Genomic DNA, 23446 nt, shown 5'->3' with positions numbered 1-23446 from the left:
GAAGAATGAGTGGAGAAACTCTTCCCAGAAAAACATGCATATTAACAAAGTATTGTGGCCAGATGCAGTGGCTCACGCCTGTAATCCCAGCACTTTAGGAGGCTGAGGCGGGTGGATCACCTGAGGTCAGGAGTTCGAGACCAGCCTTCACCTGAGGTCAGGAGTTCGAGACCAGCCTGACCAACATGGAGAAAACTCGTCTCTACTAAAAATACAAAATTAGCCGGGCATGGTGGCACATGCTTATAATCCCAGCTATTTGGGAAGGCTGAGGCAGGGGAATCGCTTGAACCTGGGAGGTGGAGGTTGTGGTAAGCCGAGATCGCGCCATTGTACTCCAGCCTGGGCAACAAGAGCAAAACTCCATCTCAAAAAAAAAAAAAAGTATTGCATAGTTTTCACAGGGTTCATGAACTGCTGTCAAATTCATTCATAAACTTCAGGTTAAGAACATTTGGTTTTTGAAAGTCAAATTGTAAACTTTGTTACATGCTTATAATTTGTAATTTCTATAAGATCTCTATGGAAATGGATGTATCCATTTAAGTGCTGAGGAGAGAGTTTTCCTGTAAGCCCATAAAACTATATCTGTAATAAAAATATGTTTAAGGTTAGCCTCTTTTATTTCTTCTGGACTGTAGGTATTTTCTGCTAATGACTTTAATCCAGAAAAACATCTTTTCATAACCACTTGAATGCCACATTCTGGCATATTAGAAAGAGACTCTGGCCGGGCACAGTGGCTCATGTCTGTAATCTCAGCACTTTGGGAGGCCAAGATGGGAGGATTGCTTGAGCCCAGGAGTTTGAAACCAGCCTGCACAACATAATGAAACCCCATCTCTACAAAAATTAAAAATAATCTGGGTGTGGTGGTACATGCCTGTAGTCCCAGCTCCTTAGGAGGCTGAGGTGGGAGTATCACTTGGGCCCTCAAGGTCGAGGCTTCAGTGATTGCACTACCACTGCACTCCATCCTGGGCAACAGAAGACAGAAGACCCTTTCTCAAAAAAAAAAAAAAAAAGAAGGCTGGGGTATTAAGATATATTTGTAACCAGTTTATTAATTAATTGTGGTTTTTTTTGTTTTGTTTTTTTTTTTTTTGGAAATGGAATTTTGCTCTTGTTGCCCAGGCTGGAGTGCAATGGCGTGATCTCGGCTCACTGCAACCTCTGCCTCCCGGGTTCAATCAATTCTCCTGCCTCAGCCTCCCAAGTAGCTGAGATTACAGGCATGCGCCACCACGTCCGGCTAATTTTGTATTTTTAGTAGAGACTGGGTTTCTCCATGTTGGTCAGGCTGCTCTTGAACTCCTAACCTCAGGTGATCCTCCTGCTTTGGCCTCCCAAAGTGCTGGGATTACAGGTGTGAGCCACCGTGCCTGGCCTTTTAATTTACTTTTAAGACAAGGCATGGCTCTGTCACCCAGGCTGGAGTGCAGTAGCATGATATCGGCTCACTACAATGTCCATGTCCTAGGTTCAAGCCGTCCTCCCACCTCAGCCTCCCAAGTAGCTGGGACTATAGGCGTGGCTATTTTTTGTATTTTTCTAGAGACGAGGTTTCACCATGTTGCCCAGGCTGATCTTGACCTCATAAGCTCAAGTGATCCTCCCACCTCAGCCTCCCAACATGCTGGGATCACAGGAGTGAGCCACCGCGCCCAACCTTTAACCAATTTCATATCTGCGTAGTCCATTTTGTTTCTGTCAGGCTTTCTAATTTTCTTTTGCAACAAGACTTCTGCTTTGTTCTTCCTCTTAGATTGCATATGCATTTACTCTAATAAATGGTACAAAGAAAGCTTTCCAACTCTTTTTAGTGATGTAACAGAAGAATGGGCATCTTGGAAATTAGCACTGTTTTGACGTATATGAGAGGGAACTGCTGTCTTAGTAACTACTACATTAATAAGACGAATGTCCAGTTACTAGTTACTACTCAGTCTAGTTTTGAAACAACAAGCTAAATCTAAAAATCTCTTAAGAGTTTGGGTTTCAACAAACATTTATGAAGTTCCTGTAATATTCAAACCTCCATATTTCATGACTTCTGCTATATGCTGGTCAACCTGAAAGATACGAAGATATGTAAGAGGGCTTTAACCCTCAGGTGCTTCCAGTCAGTTTGTAATTATTTTCCGACAATAAATAAATTGAATTATTTCATTAGATATTCTGAGAACTAAGACATTAATAATTTTTTTTCTTTTTTTTCCCCTGAAATTCCTGAGCTTCAACTAGTTGGTCTGTTTTTATAGTAGTTATGTTAGCTATAAATGAATAAATAAAAATCAGCCTGCCAGTTTGTGTAGATTCTCCCCTTGAGGAGGTGGAGCTTAACTCCTCCACCACTTAGGGGTGGATGATGAGCTTAATGACTTGTTTCCACAGAGTACAGTGTGGAAGGGTGGGGAGAAGTACTGCTTCCTCCACCCAGGTGGAGAATCCTAGCAAGTACATCCTCTGCCAGTGATCAGGTTAATATCATCAGATGATAAGTCATGTTGATAGTCTGTACTCTTGATATGCTGTGATGAGCATGGCCCTTGGTATTCTTCCCGAAAAGCCATCACTCCAGTCTAACCATGAGAAAAACATCTGACAAACTCAAATTGAGGGACATTCTGTAAAGTATCTGACCAGAGTCTTATTAAAACTGTCAAGAGAAGACTGAGAAGCTGACAGTCCAGAAAAGGCTAAGGAGACATGATGACAAAATGTGATATGGTATCCTGGATAGGATCTTGGGAAGAGAAAAGGGGCATTAGGGAAAAATTAAAGGGGATCAAGAAAGAAGGACAGAGTGAGACCTTCCTTCTCTAAAAAATAATAAATCATAAGTAAAAATTACCTTTGTAATATTCTTTTTTATTAGAATACGATGAACATCTCTTAGTGTCAATAAATTCCCATCTACAACCCAATTGTTAATGACTGTTATCCTATTGTTTGGATATACGAAACTTAGTCTAATTATTAGACCTTTGTTAAGTTTCCTTTAAAAAAAAAAAACCTATTTTAAAGAATATTGTGATGAGGCCGGGCTTGGTGGTTCATGCCTGTAATCCTAGCACTTTGGGAGGCTTAGGCGGACAGATCTCGAGGTCAGGAGCAACATGGTGAAATCCCGTCTCTACTGAAAATACAAAAATTAGCCAGACGTGATGGTGCGCACCTGTGATCCTAGCTACTCAGGAGGCTGAGGCAGAAGAATCACTTGAACCTGGGAGGTGGAGGTTGCAGTGAGCCGAGATCACACCACTGCGCTCCAACCTGGGCAACAGCACAAGACTCTGTCTCAAAAGGAAAAAAAAAAAGAATATTGTGATGAAGCCAGGTGCGGTGGCTCATACCTGTAATCCCAGCACTTTGGGAGGCTAAGGTAGGAGGATGGCTTGAGCCCAGGAGTTCAAGACCAGCTTGGACAACATAGTGGGACCCTGTCACTATTTTTTTCTTTTTGAGACGGAGTCTTGCTCTGTCGCTCACATTGGAGTACAGTGGTACCATCTTGGCCAACTGCAACCTCTGCCTCCTGGGTTCAAGCAATTCTCCTGCCTCAGCCTCCCAAGTAGCTGGGATTACAGGTGCCTTCCTCCACACCCAGCTAATTTTTGTATTTTTAGTAGAGACAGGGTTTCACCATGGTTGGCCAGGCTGGTCTCAAACTCCTGACCTCAGGTGATCCACCCTCCTTGGCCTCCCACAGTGCTGGGATTACAGGCTTGAGCCACCACGCCTGGCCCTTGTTGCTATTTTCTTTCTTTTTTTTTTTTTTTTTTTTTTTTTTGAGATGGAGTCTTGCTCTGTTGCCCAGGCTGGAGTGCAGTGGCACGATCTTGGCTCACGGCAAGCTCCGCCTCCCGGGTTCACGCCATTCTCCTGCCTCAGCCTCCCGAGTAGCTGGGACTACAGGCGCCCGCCACCACACCCGACTAATTTTTTGTATTTTTAGTAGAGATGGGGTTTCACCGTGTTAGCCGAGATGGTCTTGATCTCCTGACCTTGTGATCTGCCCATCTCGGCCTCCCAAAGTGCTGGGATTACAGGCGTGAGCCACCGCGCCCAGCCCCCTGTTGCTATTTTAAGAAAATTTTAAAAATAAGAATATTGTGATGAATAATCTTATAGCCACATATTTGCACGAATGACTGGTTATTTATTGGAATTAGATTTTCAGCAGGTCCACTTATGCTTTTTTTTATTTTTATTTTTTTTGAGATAGAGCCTCGCTCTGTCGCCCAGGCTGGGGTGCAGTGGTTCCATGTCAGCTCACTGCAACCTCCACGTCCCAGATTCAAGCAATTCTCCTGCCTCAGCCTCCCAAGTCAAGTAGCTGGGATATGTGCCACCACACCCAGCTTATTATTATTAGTATTATTAGTATTATTATTATTTTGAGACAAAGTTTCACTCTTGTACCCCAGGCTGGAGTGCAATGGCGCGATATTGGCTCACTGCAACCTCTGCCTCCTGGGTCCAAGCAATTCTCCTGCCTTGGCCTACCGAGTAGCTGGGATTACATGCACCTGCCACCACGCCTGGCTAATTTTTGTATTTTTAGTAGAGACGGGGTTTCACTATGTTGGCCAGGCTGTTCTTGAACTCCTTCCCTCAGGTGATCTGCCCGCCTCGGCCTCCCAAAGTGCTGGCATTACAGGTGAGAGCCACCGCGCCCGTCCCACCTGTGCTTTTTCAATCCCATATCTTCTAGCAATTTTGTGGGCTTTGTTCCAGAAAAAATTGTTTCTTTTTTATGTATTTTCAGACTTTTTTCTTCTATTGGCTCCTTTGTGTCTCTCTGTAAATATACTTGTCATTTTCATTTCTAAAAAACTTTCTCTCAACATTGCCTCTCCCTATAGCTGCTGCCCAGTTTTTAGTTCTTCCCTTTATCACCTGTATTTCCCATACTTTTTGTTTTCAGTGTTTTTTAAACTTACCTTCACTCCTCAGTCTTCAGTGTCTGTTCCCTCCCCCTCTACCACTCTCATTTTAGTCATCAATGCCAAATTAATTTCTGTGACCCTTTTCATAGTCTTTTTTTTTTTTCTTTAAGATAGTGTCTCACTCTGTTGCCCAGGTGCCGTGGCTCAATCTCAGCTCACTGCAACCTCCGCCTCCTGGGCTCAAGTGATCCTTTCAGCTCAGCCCCCCCAAGTAGCTGGGACTACAGGAGCAAGCCAGCATGCCTGGTTAATTTTTGTATTTTTTTGTAGAGATGGGATTTCACCATGTTGCCCAGGCTGGTCTTAAACTCCTGAGGTCAAGCCATCCACCTGCTTCAGCCTCCCAAAGTGCTGGGATTACAGGCATCAGCTACTGCGTCTGATCGTTTTTCATAGTCTTAATTTAGCCATTCAGTGGCTTTGACTCTTAACCATTCTCTGAAGCATTCTCCAAATGGCACCATTTTTTCCTTTCTTGACTTCTTTCTGTTTTCTTCACCAGTCCTTCTTTCTTGATCCCCTTTAAATATACATATTTTAAAATTTCTCTTCATGCCATCTGGTAAGGTCAACTGGACAGTCTCAGCATACCTGGGAAACTTAACATGATCTAAGATCACTGGGGAACCATTGACTCCAGATACTGTCTTGTACATGAGGCAAGGCTGGGAGAGGTTGTTCTGACTGACTGCTAGCACCTGCTCCCGAGCTCCTACCACTGGCCCCTTTAAATATTGAGATACCTCAAGATTCTTTCGTAAAACTTCTGTATTTCTTCCTGGATGAAGGTATTCACTGCAGTGATGTCAGTTCTCACCCAAATGTTAATTCCCAGATCTTTATCTATAGCATTTACCTCTCCTGAGCCTGTCTCTATTACTGAACTGCCTGTTCAACAGTTGCTACTTATATATGCCTTAGGCAACTTTTTTTATATTGAAAGTTAATGATATAAGGGATTCCTGGCCGGGCACAGTGGCTCATGCCTGTAATCCAAACACTTTGGGAGGCCAAGGTGGGCGGGTCACTTTAGGTCAGGAGTTTGAGACCAGCCTGCCAACGTGGTGAAACCCCACTAAAAATACAAAACCCCTGCTAAAAATACAAAAATTAGCCGTGTGTGGTGGCGTGCACCTGTAATCCCAGCTACACGGGAGGCTGAGGCATGAGAATCAGTTGAACCTGGGAGGCAGAGGTTGCAGTGAGCCGAAATCACACCACTGTACTCTAGCCTGGGCGGGCAACAGAGCTGAGACTCCTTCTCAAAAAAAAAAAGAATTCCTTCTGTGTTCCCAACCATGGCATTTCATTTAGTCCCTCAGTGATCTTTTACTTCTCCAGTCTTCAACATCCAGGCAGATGGTCTCAAGACCTGTCTTCTCTCTTGTCAGCAGTCCTCTCATTCCCATCCTATCCTCACTGCCTTAGTGCGAGCCCTTATCTCTTGCCAAGATTATGCAGTACCTTTTCAGTTCAGTCCATGCTCTACCCTGCTGCCAGAGTTCTTTCTAAAACACGTGATATTGTCACACCCTTACTTAAAAAGCTTCAGTGATTCCTTATTACACAAAGGATATAATCCAGATTACATGGCATTTAAAGCCATTTGGAATCTGGCCAATTGTTCCTTCTCCCCAGAATGCCTTTGCCTTCCTTGTTCACCTCATGAACTTAGATCTTTAAGACCAAGTTTACCACCTCTTCTGAAACATTCTTAATTTACCATAGTGGCTGTCTCTGCTGCATTCCCACAACTCATACAGTTTTACTGGTGCATATTTGATTTTCAGCTACTTGTGGGCACTGTTTTACCAGCACTAACACAGGTCCCGGACTTCGCCACTTAATGAAAATGGTTTCATTAATGGCATTTGAGGATTAAGATCATTCTGGGGTTTAGTTCCCTGTGACAGAAATACAGAATATGAATACAATGTGGTTTTGTAAGTTAGAAACCTCATGGAATATTGTTCCAGCCATTACCAGTTATCTGTGTTCTGCATCTGCATAACAATTTGCATGTTGAAATTTTCCATTAGGAGGGAGTGGTGTTAGGTGAAGGTGAAAAGGCAAACAGCTGTCATGTTCATAGGCTCTTTTTTGGCATTGGGCTTGAAGCATTTGGTTTTTCAGGTTTGTTGGGATTTAAACTCATCATTGGCAGAGATTTAATGTTGATAGTAAATGCATATAGAAATGGATCCATCTGGAAACATAGAGATAGGAAAACATGATTCTTTTACTTTTTTTTTTTTTTTTTTTTTTAGGTAAGGTCTCACTGTTGCCCAGGCTGGAGTACAGTGGTGTGATCATGGTTCACTGCAGCCTCAGCTTCCTGGCCTCAAATAATCCTCTCACCTCAGCCTTCCAAGTAGCTGGGACTACAGGCTTATGCCACCACACCCAGCTAATTTTTTTTTTTTTTTTTTTTAATTTTTTGTGGAGACAGGATCTCACCGTGTTGCCTAGGCTGGTCTTGAGCTCCTGGGCGCAAGCGGTCCACCTGCCTCAGCCTTCCAAAGTGCGGGGATTACAGGCGTGAGCCACCTCACCTGACCTGTTTCCCTGCCCCCATCCTTTTTTTTTTTTTTTGAGACGGGATCTCACTTTGTCACCCAGGCTGGAGTGCAGTGGCATGATCTCAGCTCACTGCAACTCCCCTGTCCTAGGCTCAAATGGTCCTTCCACCTCAGCCTCCTGAGAAGTAAAGGATTAATTGAAATTTGTTATTTTTTGTTTGCTCTTCTTCATTGGTCACTGTGTATCCTGATAAGAATTTTCAGGCCAGGCTTGGTGGCTCACACCTGTAATCCCAGCACTTTGGGAGGCTGAGGCAGGCGGATCACGAGGTCAGGACATCGAGACCATCCTGGCCAACATGGTGAAATCCTGTCTCTACTGAAATACAAAAAATTAGCCAGGTGTGGTGGTGCGCGCCTGTAGTCCCAGCTACTCAGGAGGCTGAGGCAGGAGAATTGCTTGAACCCAGGAGGCGGAGGTTGCAGTGAGCCAAGATTGCGCCACTGCCCTCCATCCTGGCGACAGAGCGAGACTCCTTCTCAAAAAAAAAAAAAAAAAAAAAAGAATTTTCAGCTTTTAGTGCTCATATATAATTTGTTTCTTACATTACTTCTCTTCCAAAGTTTTATACTTTCTAAACCCTTGCTGTTTGAAGTATTGATATCGTTTTGTTGTTTTTTTCCTGATATCAGATGTACAGCTCTTTTCCAGAATGTCATATAGTTGGACTGGGCCAGTATGTTGCCCTTTCAGACTGGCTTCTTTCACAGACCAATAAGCATTTAAGGTTCCTTCATGTCTTTGTGTGTCTTGATAGCTCATTCTAGAATATGTGTTAACGTCTTCTCAATTTCTAAATTTAATCAGCTAAAAAGTCCCATATCTTATTTAAATCATCTACATAAAGTATAATGAAACTCAGGGTATGAGCCAGAGAGTAAAATTTATCTCTATTTGTGAACAATTCTGCAGGCTTTATAGGAAACAAGGTGCCGGAGACCCCTCAGTTTCTGGGGAGGCTTCAGGAAGCTTCCAATCATGCAGAAGACACAGGGGGCGCAGGCACGTCACATGGCAAAAACAGGAGCAAGAGAGCTACCCTTGATTAAAGTATCACTTAGACCTGGGTGTGGTGGCTCATGCTTGTAATCTCAGCACTTTGGGAGGCTGAGTGGGAGGACTGCTTGAGCCCAGGAGTTCAAGACCAGCCTAAGCAACATGGCAACACCTGTCTCCAGAAAAAAATAAAAAATTATCTGGGCTTAGTGGTGTGCACCTGTAGTCAGTGCTACTCAGGAGGCTGAGGCAGGAAAGATCACTTGAGCCCAGGAGGTCAAGGATGCAGTAAGCTGTGATCGTGTCAGTGCACTGGGCAGCAGAAACTTTGTCTCAAAAATAAATAAGGAAAGGACAATTTTTTAATTTGTAGGAGTAAATGTGATACTTCATTTTCATATAATTAAAAAGCAGCTTTATATTTGAAACTAAATAGTTTTCATGAATTAGTACTTATAGTTATATCCCAGTCCTTTAAAGCAATCTTCTAGCTTAAATATATTTCTAATATTTGTGAAAACATTTTTATAATTGCAAGATAAAAGGGAGTTCATATGTAAAGTTCAGTATTCAGGGACAATTTTGGAGGGTTTTGTTTTTCACATGGCTTTTTTATTCTTTTTTCATCATTTTTATTGAAAAAGTCATTTTATGTTCTTAGTGTGTGGTTTTTTTTGTGTGTTTTTGGTTTTGGTTTTTTTTTGTTTGTTTTGTTTTTTCTGAGACAGAGTCTCGCCCTGTCGCCCAGGCTGGAGTGCAATGGCGTGATCTCAGCTCACTGCAACCTTTGCCACCCGGGTTGAAGTGATTCTCCTGCCTCAGCCTTTGGAGTAGGTGAGATTGCAGGCACGTGCTACCACGCCCAGCTAATTTTTTGTATCTTTAGTAGAGACAGGGTTTCACCATGTTGGCCAGGCTGGTCTCGAACTCATGACCTCATAATCCATCGGCCTCTGCCTCCCAAAGTGCTGGGATTACAGGCGTGAGCCACTGCGCCCAGCCGTCCCTTTGTTACTTAACAAATGGGAGCACACTGCTTTTTAAGCACACTGCACTTTGCTTTTTTTTTTTTTTTTTTTTTTTTTGAGACAGAGTCTTGGTCTGTTGCCCAGGCTGGAGTGCAATGGCGTGATCTCAGCTCACTGCAAACTCCAGCTCCCGGGTTCACGCCATTGTCCTGCCTCAGCCTCTTGAGTAGCTGGGACTACAGGTGCCTGCCACCACGCCCAGCTATTTTTTTGTATTTTTAGTAGAGACGGGGTTTCACCGTGTTAGCCAGGATGGTCTCGATCTCCTGACCTCGTGATCCGCCTTCCTCGGCCTCCCAAAGTGCTGGGATTACAGGTGTGAGCCACTGCGCCTGGCCTGCACTTTGTTTTTGAAGTTTAATTCGTAGATGGACTATGTCTACGTATACACTTAGCCCACCTTATCTCAGGTTGTACATCTGTGGATTCAACCAGTTGTGGATCAAAAATATATTTTTAAAAAACAACAATAAAAAAACACAATTTTAAAAAACAATACAGTGTAACAACTATTTACATAGCATTTACGTTGTATTAGGTGTCTAAAGAATACTTAAAGTATAAGGGATGATGTGTGTAGGTTATATGCAAATACTATGCCATTTTATACATAGGACTTGAGCATCTTCAGATTTTGGTGATGGGGGGTGGTGGTTTTAGAACCAGTCCCCCTCAGATACCAGGGTATAGCTGTACCTCATTCTTTTTCATGGCAGCAAGTATTTCATAGTTTGCATGTAACTTTAAAAAAAAATAACCTTAGGGGCCATGCTAGTCTTCTGTGTATCCCTCCAGTTTTAGTATATGTGTTGCCAAAGCAAGTGATAGGTGTAACTTTAGAGTATTCCTAATATTTATGACCAGAGCTTTTATGAATATCTCCATACACATTTTTTTTTCTTTTTTTTTTTCGAGACGGAGTCTTGCTCTGTCTCCCAGGCTGGAGTGCAGTGGCGCGATCTCGGCTCACTGCAAACTCTGCCTCCTGGGTTCACGCCATTCTCCTGCCTTAGCCTCCCCAGTAGCTGGGACTACATGCGCCCACCATCACCCCTGGCTAATTTTTTGTATTTTTCATAGAGACGGGGTTTCACTGTGTTAGCCAGGATGGTCTTGATCTCCTGACCTCGTGATCCGCCTGCCTCAGCCTCCCAAAGTGCTGGTCTTACAGGCATGAGCCACCACGCCTGGCAACACATATCTTTGTACATGTATGCAAATATGTCCATAGTATATATTCTTAGAAGTGTAACTGTAGAGTTAGTATTGTGCAGGGGGACCGGGAGGAGAATATGTGCATTTTAAATTTTGATACATGTTGCTGAATTAGAGGAGTATAATTTTATTTTATTTATTTATTTATTTTTTTTTTTTGAGAAGGAGTCTTACTCTGTTGCCCAGGCTGGAGTGCAGTGGCAGGATCTTGGCTCACTGCAAACTCTGCCTCCCAGGTTCAAGTGATTCTCCTGCCTCAGCTTCTTGAGTAGCTGGGATTACAGGCATGTGCCACCACGCCCAGCTAATTTTTGTATTTTTAGTAGAGACGGGGTTTCGCCATGTTGGCCGGGCTGGTTTCGAACTCCTGACCTCAGGTGATCCACCTGCCTCAGCTTCCCGAAGTGCTGGTATTACAGATGTGAGCCACCGCACCCAGCCTAGAGGAGTATAATTTTAGAAGATAGATTTCTCATGTAGTCCTGTTTTCCCCATGGATAAATTGTGATTTTTAAAAAAATATTTAGGGTCAACCGCATATTTGCCAATTAGATATTTTTAAATGCTTGTATTAGTGACTTAACTCCTCAAAATGCATCCAGGAATGGTTAAAAGCAAATATTAATTAGTATTCAGATACTTATTTTCCCCTTCCCACACAGAGTAGCAGAGCAGCAGCATCTGTGCTTGAGGTTGTGCTTAATGTAAAATGCTAGGTGTTCCTCTTTTCTTTTTTTGAAGGTGAGAATGTTTGGCTAAAAAAAAAAAAAAATTGAATGGATTAACTTTTAGAAATGCGTCTTGAAAATAAAATAAGGTTTTGCTACCAGGTGAGTGAAAACAATAATTGGAAATAAAGATTTGAGTTTTCCTCCTTGTTAAACCCAATGAAATTATGATGCTTGGCTCTTCCTCCCCATCAAAAAGAAAGTTAAAGTTAAAATTCCTGTGTGAGGTTGTCATATTCTCATGCTGTATATTTTCTTTCAGATTCCTTTGTTTCTTCCTCTTCCTCTCAGCCTGTATCCCTATTTTCGACCTCACAAGGCAAGTCTGTAATTTTTTTGTGTGCATTGGTAAAAGAAAAATGTTGAGAAAGAGGCTGTAACTGGGGATACGAGGCACAAGTCTTCTATTGTCCCAAATCCCCTAAAATAAAAACTAATTACAAGCTGATTCTTTCTATTTAGCAGTTTCCAGTGGGTTTCGTGTAATGGTTAATAAAGTAAAATGAGGCTGGGTGGACCCTGTAACATAGCATAAACTTCAGGAGTAGTTTTGAGTATTTCTTTAAAATTAAAAACTTGCCCACCAGAATTTGGAGCAGATAGAATTGTGGCTCAGAGGCCAGGTGCAGTTGCTCACACCTGTAATCTCAGCACTTTGGGAGGCAAAGGCGGGCAGATCACTTGAACTCATGAGTTTGAGACCAGCCTGGGCAACATGGTGAAACCCTGTGTCTACAAAAAATATCCAGGCATTGGTGGTGCATGCCTATAGTCCCAGCTACTCAGGAGGCTGAGGTGGGAGGATTGCTTGAGCCCAGGGGCTGGAGGTTGCAGTGAGCGATGATCGTGCCACTGCACTCCCCCCTGGGTGACAGAGCAAGACCTTGTGTCACCACCAACAGCAACAAAATTGTGGCTCAGAAAACACCCAACCCCTAGAATGCATTTAATATATTGATTTGGAGCTATGAAACTGGTTTAGAGAGGTAGCAGATTGGAAAAACAGTATAAAAGTGTGCTTCCACTGAACTAGAAAAATACCAGCCTAGCTAGGGTATTTTGAAGTGAATTTATCTGAGACACGTCATAAAAGCTAGGCTAGTTCCAAATTGCCTACGAACATTGAACAAGTCAGTTATGTGACTTTTGGCAAGCAAGGCTTCTTGTCCTAGAGATTGAGATGTGGCTTTGTTTTGTTTTGTTTTGTTTTGTTTTTAACCTGTCAATCTGTAGGGAAGGGAATCAGTTTGTGGAGGTAACATTGCCAAGAAGCTGAAAGAGAGGGTACTATGTGCTTCATCAATTTATACTAATAATAAAGTATTATTTCATTTGCGCTGTTTTTACTAGACCCAAATATAGGTCAATTGAGAACCTTTATTTTAAAAGAGGAAAAAGTAATTAAAATCACTAGATAGATTGATAGATTTAAGAAGTCTTGTGCAAACAGTTTGTTGTTGCAGGTGGAGTTCTCTAGCTGCAAAAGACTTTTACCTTATATGAATAAAAACATAATGGGATTTAAAAAAAATTAGTAAAACTTTTGCCGGGTTAAATCTGCTTCTTAGGAAACATGGTAGGGAATTTTTTTTTTAATTTAATTTGTTGTTGTTGTTTTTGAGATAGGGTCTCACTCTGTCACCCTGGCTGAAGGGCAATGGCACATTCATAGTTCACTGCAGCCTCAATCTCCTGAGTTCAAGTGATCCCCCACCTCAGCTTTCTGAGTAGCTGGGACTATAGGCACATGCCACCATGCCCTGCTAATTTTTTAATTTTTATTTCATAGAGACATTTTGCTATGTTGCCCAGGCTGGTCTCAAACTCCTGGGCTCAGCCAGTCCTTCCACCTCAGTCATCCACAGTGCTGGGATTATAAACATGAGACACCACCACACCTGGCCAACAATTTGTTTTAATTTAAACTGATGACATTAGAACCCCCAGTTCCTTTATAATGTGCCTCATTGTGTGAATTTGGATATTTTGTGGGCCAAATAATGACCTCTGAAATTAACATGTTTACGTTAAAAGATAGAAATTTTGTTAATGTTAGAAAGTAACTCAAACATATGAAGTAGTTATATTGTTCTTGACATTTGGAACTTGACAATATTTTTATTTTTAAGGTTTTTTTTTCTCATGAGAAACTTAATAATTTAAGCAAATAGGTATTAAATTATTCTACTGTGGAAGAAAAATATGGTATAAATAGAACAAATAATTATTTCCTCTTGTAAGTATTTCAGATCTTTAAGAATACATTCTAACCTTAAGTCACTATTTTTTTTCTTTTTTCTTTTTTTTTTTTTTGAGATGGAGTCTTACTCTGTCGCCCAGGCTGGAGTGCATTGGTGTGATCTCAGCTCAGTGCAACCTCCACCCAAGAATCGCTCAAGCAATTCTCTTGCCTCAGCCTCCTGAGTAGCTGGGATTACAGGCGTGCACCACCACGCCCAGCTAATTTTTGCAACAGCTAATTGTTGACCAGGCTGTTCTCAAACTCCTGACCTCAAGTGATTCGCCTGCCTTGGCCTCCCAAAGTGCTGGCATTACAGGCATGAGTCACGTCACCAGGCCGAGTCACTTTTTTCATATAGAAAAGGGATAGTTGATACTCTGAACGGTGTAACAGGGTAACCCATGGCTAACATACCTAATGTATGACGTTGAAAAGATAACTGTCATAGCTTTAAAAATTATTTTAATCCCTGGTTAACAAAATTTACATGTACACTCAAGTAGAAGGGAGGTAAATAAAAAGGATTTAAATTAAAAATGAATGTTTTAATAGGCTTCAGTTTCACAGTGTGTATTAGAATTTGTAAGACAGCATATACTTATTCTTCGTTTTTGCCTACAAAAATTTTTTTTGACCAATGTAGATTGAGAGTAGTGTTATTGTAAAAAGGTAATTAAGAATGCCCTATCTGACTGTGCGCGGTGGCTCACACCTGTAATCCTAGCACTTTAGGAGGCTGAGGCAGGTAGATCGCCTGACGTCAGGAGTTTGAGACCAGCCTGGCCAACATGGCAAAACCCCATCTCTACTAAAAATACAAAAATTAGCCAGATGTGGTGGCAGGCATCTGTAATCCCAGCTACTCGGGAGGCTGAGGCAGGAGAATCACTTGAACCCGGGGGACAGAGGTTTGCGGTGAGCCAAGATCACGCCATTCATTGCGCTCCAGCTTGGACGAAAGAGCAAAACTCCGTCTCAAAAACAAAACAAAACAAAAGAATGCCCTATCCTCGAATGGGTTTCATTTAACCTCTATTAGTAGCATTTTCTCCTGCAACAAACAAATAAACAAAACACATGATGGAAAAGTAGCCCAGTGGGGCCCTACGTCATTGGCAGTCTAGAGGTTAGCCTGTTCAGTTGTTTGAGGGAACACCTTGGCAGATGATTAGGTGTTTTCTAGGGTAGCCAAGACTGGTAGCTTCCAGTCTGCCTTAGTAAAAATAAGGGAAGAGGAAGCTGTTGATATATAGTTGGCTAACTGTATTAAAACCCTGGATGGGAGATGAGGGCTCTGGGAGCAGTCCACTTCCACACAGGCCTTTGAAAGTGACGCTGCCACCAGCATGCACCTTGAGTCCGTCACTGACACTAACCCAACTAATTTCTTTGGCTTCATATACCTTAGCTATCTAGCCTTAGGGAAGTTGTGGCTATTTTTATATACCCCAATCATATTAAGCAATATGTAGTAATAATAGGACTTAAAAAATAGAGACAAGGTCTCACTAGGTTGCCCAGGCTGAACTCCTGAGCACAAGCGATCCTCCCACCTCGGCTTCCCAAAGTGCTGGGATTACAGGCATGAGCCACCATACCTGGCCTAAATAGGACATTTTAAGATTTAAGAATGACTTTTTTTTTTAATCCTGAAATACATATGTATCATTATTGGGTGTCAGGTAGATGCATGTATAAAAAATGTCATTGATTCAGACTGAGTTAAAGGCAGTTAAAGTTTTTAAAAGTAAATTTTGTGATATTTACTAAGTTGTACTGCTTTGAGAATACAGCTACATAAGCTAGGAAGTTAAACTTTTGATATGAATAGGTTTCTAGTTAGAATGTCAGTGGAATAATCAGTTCCTTCTTCAATAAGTTGTACCCCTGAGTAGTCCTTGTCCTTGCAGTCTTTTGCTTATGGTTTCCTTTTTCTATCAAGCAACAATTATATTTCAGCCTAATCCCTGAGAGTTTCAAAATAGTGGATTACATTTTAATGTTTTCCTGTACTTCATAAAACATACAAAGATATTGACAGAAGTATAGATGTAGTATGTGGCTAATTTTTATTGAACTTTAACTATGCCCAGTAAACTACATGAATCATCTCATTTAATCTTCATAAGCAGTTGTATGAAGGGAAGGGACTAGCTCTTTTACCAATTGAAATGACTTGAAAATGGTGAAATCACTTGCTCAAGGTAACACAGCAAGTAAGTGATAGATGGAGGATGCCAAAGCCGTGGTCATAACTGCTGTACCTATAATAAAGATGATCAAATAAACTAGCTGTATTTTAGGGTTTAGACTTCTTTTTAGAGATGGCATTTTGAAGTTAATATTAAAATCATGACAGCAGAAGAGGCAGATACCATTGTTATGACCATATTATCACTATTAGTAATATAATTTAGTATCATCTGGGGTATATGCTCCCTCCAACAAAATCAAAATCAAAATTTTGTTTTACTTTTCAAAACCTTTGAGAGTGGAAGCTACAAAATACTGTTTCTTTAGAAAACATTGGAAGAAAAATAGGTGAAAATGAGATTGGAAAGAGAGGATCCATCCACCATGCCGCATTGGAAGCACATTTGCATCAATGAACGCTTGCATTCAATTTGACTAATGCAGTAGGCATCTGGAATAGGAAGTTACAACCCTGAACTTTGGGGGCAAGCATTGAGGAAAAAATAAATTTGCCAGTTACAGCCTTTTTTTAAAAAAAAAAACAATAACAAAACAAAAGAAAAACATTTTTCTTTGTACAAAAGAGACGTTTTGTTTAGGATCTAGCTTGGCTGCAGAATGTCTGCTGGCTAACTTCCTATTTTGATGCTGTGGCTGAAAGTTGTTGATACTGTTTTGCACGAATTTGTCTTCTTGTTTTGTGAACATGAGAAAATTCAAGTGTAGGAAAACCTATACCTGAATATTTCAAACCTCCCTCAAATGAATATGCATAGTATGGATATGAAAAAGTAAGTTAGTGGCTACTACAGGCTGGCACCCATTCTTCACTGATGTATATAGTTATTCCATGTTATAGATATCCTTTTAGTAAAAAGTAATGAATTTCTTAGGTAAGTGGGTAATTAATCACATGGTAACTATAACCTAATTTTAAACTATTTACTCTTTTTAGGAAGAACTCTCTGATATGGGATATAACATTCCTTATTCCTTAATTATAGATCACATTTTGTTTTTAGTAATTAAGTTATAAGTACTTGAATAGATGAGTACTAAATCTTTACTTTATCTCAGAGACACTTTGGGGAAAAAGAAGCAGAATAAACAGTATATGAAGGGTTTTCAATTCAAATGTATTTACTCATAAGTATTTTTTGTTGGTTGTTTCTTTGTTTTTTAAGAGATGTGGTCTCACTGTGTTTCCCAAGATGGTCTCAAACTCCTGGACTCAAGCAATCTTCCTGCCTCAGCCTCCTGAGTAGCTGGGACTACAGGCGGGCACCACTGTGCCCAGTCTTAGACATTGTGGTTTTTTTTTTAAAATCATGTTGTTTTAAACTCCCCATCTTGCTCTGAAAGATAAAATACTCTAGGCATAAAAGAGAGAAATTTCTTCCTCAATTCCCATACCAGATTTTCTAGTCAGATGTGTTTTTTTCCTTATTCCAATAAAAATGCAGAATTACTGTACTTTAGAATTAGTATATGGAAGTGTCTAAAGTAGGCATGGGAAGACCGCTCCTGCTGTATGCCTTGCTACTGTTAAGTTGTGCAAGCCCATCTGTGTGAGGAGAAGCCATGACAGTGGCTCCTCCTGTGGGATTTTTATGGGACTAGAGCTCTGAAGTATGGCCCTTATCTTTCTGCTCTCCAACACATACCAAATGTATTAAGGCTGTGGTTCTGAAACCAGGTTCGTTGCCTGGGAAACTTGTAGTACAGATTCCTGAGCTCTGTCCTCCTTAGGAAGTTCTGAAGCAGTAAATCAGAGATAAAGCCCATGAAGAACTAGTAGTTGCTCTTAAGTTTGAGAGGGATTGTGAAAAATTGTGCTAAAGGCTGTCTTTGTGCTCGGTTATTAAATTGTTCAGCTGGTTGTACATTGAACTAAAATATGCTTTGACCCTGCTGGTGGTAAAGATCATTTGTGAAACATTTTGTTCAGGAAAATTTATTGGCTGGGTGTGGTGGCTCATGTCTGTAATCCCAGCACTTGTGGGAGGCCGAGGCGGGTGGATCACTTGAGGTCGGGAGTTTGAGACAAGCCTGGCTGACATGGCAAAACCCCATCTCTGCTAAAAATACAAAAATTAGTTGGGCATGGTGGTGCACGCTTCTAGTCCCAGCTACTTAGGAGGCTGGGGCATGAGAATCACTTGAACCAGGGAGGTGGAGGTTGCAGTGAGCTGACATCAGGCCACTGCACTCCAGCCTGGTCGACAGAGTGAGACTGAGACTGTCTCCAAAAAAAAGGAAAAGTTATTTATCTTTCAGCGTTGGCTTAGAATTTCTTATATGTTGAGTTCTCTTGTGGGGTTTTTGGTTTTGTTTTTTGGGTTTTTTGTTTGTTTGTTTTTTGTTTTTTTTTCTGAGACAGGGTCTCACTCTATTGCCCAGGCTGGAGTGCAGTGGGTCAATTAGGGCTCACTGCAGCCTCAACTTTCCAGGCTCAAGCAATCCTCCCACCTTAGCTTCCTGAGTAGCTGGAACCACAGGCATGTGCCACCACACCAAGCTAATTTAAAACAAATTTTTTTTTTTTTGAGACGGAGTTTTCGTTCTTGTTGCCCAGGCTGGAATGCAATGGCGCGATCTCAGCTCACCACAACCTCTGCCTCCCGGGTTCAAGTGATTCTCCTGCCTCAGCCTCCTGAGTAGCTGGAATTGCAGGCATGCACCACCACTCCCGGCTAGTTTTGTATTTTTAGTAGAGATGGGTTTTCTCCATGTTGGTTAGGCTGGTCTCGAGCTCCCAACCTCAGGTGATCCACCTGCCTCAGCATCCTAAAGTGCTGGGATTACAGGCGTGAGCCACCGCGCTGGGCCCTATAATTTTTTATAGAGAAGGGATCTGTCTCATTATTTTGCCCAGGCTCGTCTAACTCCTGGGCTCAAGCAATTCTCCCACCTGGGCCTCCCAGAGTGTTGACATTACTGGCATGAGCCACTATGCCAGGCTGGGCTCTCAAGCATCTTTATCTGCATAGAACCTAGCACATTTCTTGGGATACCATAGGCATTTGGTTTGTACCAACGTATTCAGACGTTGTATCACCTAAGATTTTGAAGTAGATAAAAGCTCTTTGAATTATTTTCCTTAATATGTGAATGGTAGGAGGGAAAGTGTCTAAAGCTCTACATGAGGATTTTCTGTATTATATACCAGATGAAGGTGGTTACAGTTTGCCAATATGCCTTTTCTCTCCCCTAATAAAAAGGCATGTGGTCTGGAGTCTCTATGTCAAGAGAGTTTTTTGAGAATGTGGTGTTTGGGGACATTTATTGGGGATTTACTAAGTGGCAGATAATACTGTGAACATGTATAACTCATTTAATCCTCATAGCAGTTCTAAAGTTAGGTGCTTTAATTTTCCCGTTTTGATGAGATTGGATTAAGCAGTTTACTCAAGGCCACACGAGTAGTAATTGTGATTAAAGGACTTTGATTTTTTTTTTTTTTTTTTTTTTTTGAGATGGAGTCTCACACTGTTGTCTGGGCTAGAGTGCAGTGGTGTGATCTTGGCTCTCTGCAATTTCCACCTCCTGGGTTCAAGCGATTCTCCTGCCTCAGCCTCCCGAGTAGCTGGGATTATAGGCATGCGCCACCACACTCGGCTAATTTTTTTGTATTTTTAGTAGAGATGGGGTTCTCCATGTTGGTCCAGCTGGTCTTGAACTCCTGACCTCGTGATCAGGACCAGCTCGGCCCCCAAAGTGCTGGGATTAAATAGGTGTGAGCCACCGTATCTGGCCGACTTCGAATTTTTTAATAAGAATTTTTTGGCCGGGCACAGTGGCTCACACCTGTAATCCCAGCACTTTGAGAGGCCGAGGCGGGCAGATCACCTGAGGTCGGGAGTTCCAGACCAGCCTGACCAACATGGAGAAACCCCGTCTCTACTAAAAATACAAAATTAGCTAGGCGTGTTGGCGCATGCCTGTAATCCCAGCTACTCCGGAGGCTGAGGCAGGAGAATCGCTTGAACCCAGGACGCAGAGGTTGCGGTGAGCCAAGGTCACACCATTGCACTCCAGCCTGGGCAAAAAGAGTGAAATTCCATCTCTCAAAAAAAAAAAAAAAAAAGAATTTTTTATTTGGGTCTAAAAATTTAGAATTTAGAATATGACTACCAACTTAATTTCTTAGTCTTTGTTTCAGATAATATATCTCAGTGGAGTATTCAGAGTTTAAGAAGATGAGTAATCATGGAGCTGAGTACTTGATAAGTTTGAGAACATGTTCATGATCATTGTGGGGATATGACATTTTTTACCTCTTACCATATATCGACTCTCACCCACCCCCCATTTTTTGAAACAAGGTCTTGCCCTGTCACCCAGGGTGGAGTGCATGGCTCACTGCAGCCTCGACCTCCTGGGCTCAAGCAGTCCTCCCACTTCAGCCTCCCAAGTAGTCAGGACCACAGGTGTATGCCACCATGCTTGGCTAATTGTTTAATTTTTTTGTAGAGATGGGGTCACATTGTGTTGCTCAGGCTGGTCTCGAACTCCTGGGCTCAAGCTGTGTCCCTACCTTGGCTTCTCAAAGTGCTAGGATTACAGGCATGAGCCACCACACCCAGCTGATTCCCTTTTTAGTAAATCTACTAGATCTATGACCTTATTTGTTAATAATTAGAGTAGCACCATGTTTTTAAGTGATTAGAACTCTTGAAAATGAATATCCACACTAAATTCCATTATAGCAAAGAACTAATTTAGAAAATGTTCATAATGAGAGTTTTAGTGGCTATTTGTTTTGAGTAATGTTGAAAGGCTCTTGGAGTGCGTGTGAAGGGATGAATCTTTTGAGAAAAGAAAGGTAGTAGACATTTTCTGAGACATAAAATAATCCAGATTTATTCCACCAGACAGCTTTACAGTGTATAGTATTTTAAGAGCTAACTGCCTTCAGATTCACTGGACTTTTCTGTCCTTTTGCCAGGTACTGACTTGGGCAACAGCAGTGACTACAAGTGCCAAACTGACCAATTGGAAGAGTCTTTGCTTATCGGAGCTGTTCTAAAAGGCTTATTAGTTTTTGGTCTTCATTCTATTTAATGTTTTCATGCCTTTATAAACTTTTTACTTCCAGCCCAGTTTTTCCCATTGTCTTGGTACAGGTCAGCTGTGTCCAAGTTTGTTAGGGTTTCAGCTAGCCAAAAATGGTCTTTTCATTTGCTGAAATTCTAAACAAAATAATTAAAGCACAGATGATGATGCTACCTTATTTTTCTACATGTGAGAAAGCTTGATTGATAATAATGATTAGCGCCTGCATCTCACAATCACTGAGAAATGAATGCAGCACTGAGCTCTGTTTACCCTCTAAGCTTGCCCCCGGAAAACAATTATACCCTAAATAGTAAGTTATAATATTTTTATTAGGGAACATTATTAGAGGTTTTTTTAATATATCTCATAGCCATGTCATTAAATAATCTTTTTTCTTTTTTCCTTTTCTTTTTCTTTTTTTCCTTTTTCTCTTCTTTTCTCTTCTCTTCTCTTTTCTCTTCTCTTCTTTCTCACTCCGTCACCCAAGCTGGAGTGCAGTGGCATGACCATGGCTCACTGCAGCCTTGACCTCCCAGACTCAAGCGATTGTCCCACTCCAGCCTCCCAAGTGACTGGGACTACAGGCACGTGCCACCATGCAGGGCTAATTTTTCTATTTTTTGTAGGGGTGGGGTCTTACCATGTTGCCCAGGCTGATCTTGACCTCTTGGACTCAAGCAATCTTCCCTCCTCTGCCTCCCAAATTTCTAAGATACAGGCATGAGCCACCACACCCAGCCTAAAGAATCTTTAATGTTTGAAGTCTGTCAGGCTATCATGGTGCTCAGCAGAGGACATGTTAGTATTCTGAGAATAGGACTTCTAACTGTATCTTTAGTTTTACCTAAGATTATTCTACATCTAACTTGGAACTTTTGGAGTACTAAAGGTTCAAGGAAGTTAAGAGAAAAGCAAAGCTTGATAAACTGACCAGTTTGTGTCCTGCTAAAGCATAGACAGTTTTACCATGCTCTTCCCAGTGACGTGAATATTCTTCGGTTAGCATTCAATTTGGTTGCTTTCTTTTTTTTTTAGTCAAGCACCATCACCACTATATCATTGTCATCATTTTGCTTATTGATTTTGCTTATTGTCTGCCTTCCCCTCTGTGTTGTAAGCTCCATAAAGGCAAGAAATTTTTTCTGTTTTATTCACTGCTTTAAGCCCAGTTTCTAAAACAGTGTCTGGCACGTGGTAGGCACTCAATAAATACCTGTTGAATTATTACTAATTTATTTTGTAGACTTTCATCTGTAAGATGACAGATCTGAATCATCTGAAATCTCCCTCTCCATAAAACATATAAGCTGGCTGGGCGCAGTGGCTCATGCCTGTAATCCTAGTACTTTGGGAGGCTGAGACGAGCAGATTGCTTGAGCTCAGGAGTTCGAGACCAGCCTGGGCAATGTGGTGAAACCACGTCCCTACTAAAAATACAAAAAGTTTGCCAGGCATGGTGGTGCAGGCCTGTAATCCCAGCTACTCCGGAGGCTGAGTCAGGAAAATCGCTTGAATCTGGGAGGCGGAGGTTGCAGTGAGCCAAGATTGCACCATTGCACTCCAGCCTGGGCAACAGAACTAGACTCTGTCTAAAAAAAACACACAAAAAACATATAAGCTGAACCTTCCCTGTGGGGTGGAGTCAGTTTGACTCACCTCAGAGTTGTTTGAAGAGAGAGGTTCCCAAACAGTTTTACCATAACCTTAGTTCACTGAATGTTTTCTGGTAGAAACACTGACTAGTAAGTTCAGTAACAATGCATGGCTCAGATTGTGGAATATTTCTGATTTCAATGTAATCTGTAGTACTTTACACTTCAGATTTTTGAACCTTTTAACCTACAATACTGGGCTTCATTTCTGTTATGCCCTAATCTAGTCATTCATGCTGAATTATCCATACTATATAATGGTAGATGCAAACCATGTTTACTAAATTAGAACTACATTTGAGTTACAGTTTACTTCAAGTGTTTTGTTTTGGTAATATAGCTTTGCCACCAAGCTTTAACAGTTTTCCTTCAATGTACAAAGACTTTTTATTCTAATAACCAGATTACAGTTATACTATTTCTAAAGCTCAGCTCTTATTACATCAAGTTTCAGTGATGTGTTGAAGTAGGGGAACTTCATATGGCATTTCAAAACATTTTCATAATACTGGAATTTTATTTATTGTAGTAAAATATTTTTGTCTTTAATAAAATAATTTTGAATGAAGTCATAATTTTGCTTTTATCTGGTATTTGGATGTTTACATGAAAAAGGGAACATAAGCTGAATAAAGGTAATCCCAAAAGAACTTCTCTGTCACATTTTCCCAGTTACTCATTCATGCTCAAGGCATTGCTGTCCTGAGCCTACTTAGGTCTCAGCTGACCAAGCTGAATCTTTGATTCACTTATTTGGGGCTATTTATTTAAGACCCACTTTATCCCAGCTCCAAAGATACAA

The 23446-nt window shown here is 41.4% G+C and overlaps 1 protein-coding gene across 3 annotated transcripts in view; it reads left to right on the top strand.

Moving 5' to 3' along the window:
- The window catches only part of RTN3 (reticulon 3), a 78808-nt gene that overhangs the window by 11707 nt on the left and 43655 nt on the right, over positions 1–23446 (top strand). For 2 of the 3 annotated variants that reach the window (XM_054441268.2, XM_054441265.2), the window contains exon 2: positions 11762–11818. The exons of the other annotated variant lie outside the window; for it this stretch is intronic. In XM_054441268.2, the coding sequence (XP_054297243.1) occupies positions 11762–11818 (57 nt within the window). The remainder of the gene's footprint in view (positions 1–11761; positions 11819–23446) is intronic. 3 annotated transcript variants of the gene reach the window in all.

This window comes from Pongo pygmaeus, chromosome 9, assembly GCF_028885625.2.
Source record: "Pongo pygmaeus isolate AG05252 chromosome 9, NHGRI_mPonPyg2-v2.0_pri, whole genome shotgun sequence".
NCBI lineage: Eukaryota > Metazoa > Chordata > Mammalia > Primates > Hominidae > Pongo > Pongo pygmaeus.
The sequence above is the reverse complement of the archived record's forward strand: the minus strand, read 5'-3'. Positions and strand labels throughout refer to the sequence as shown.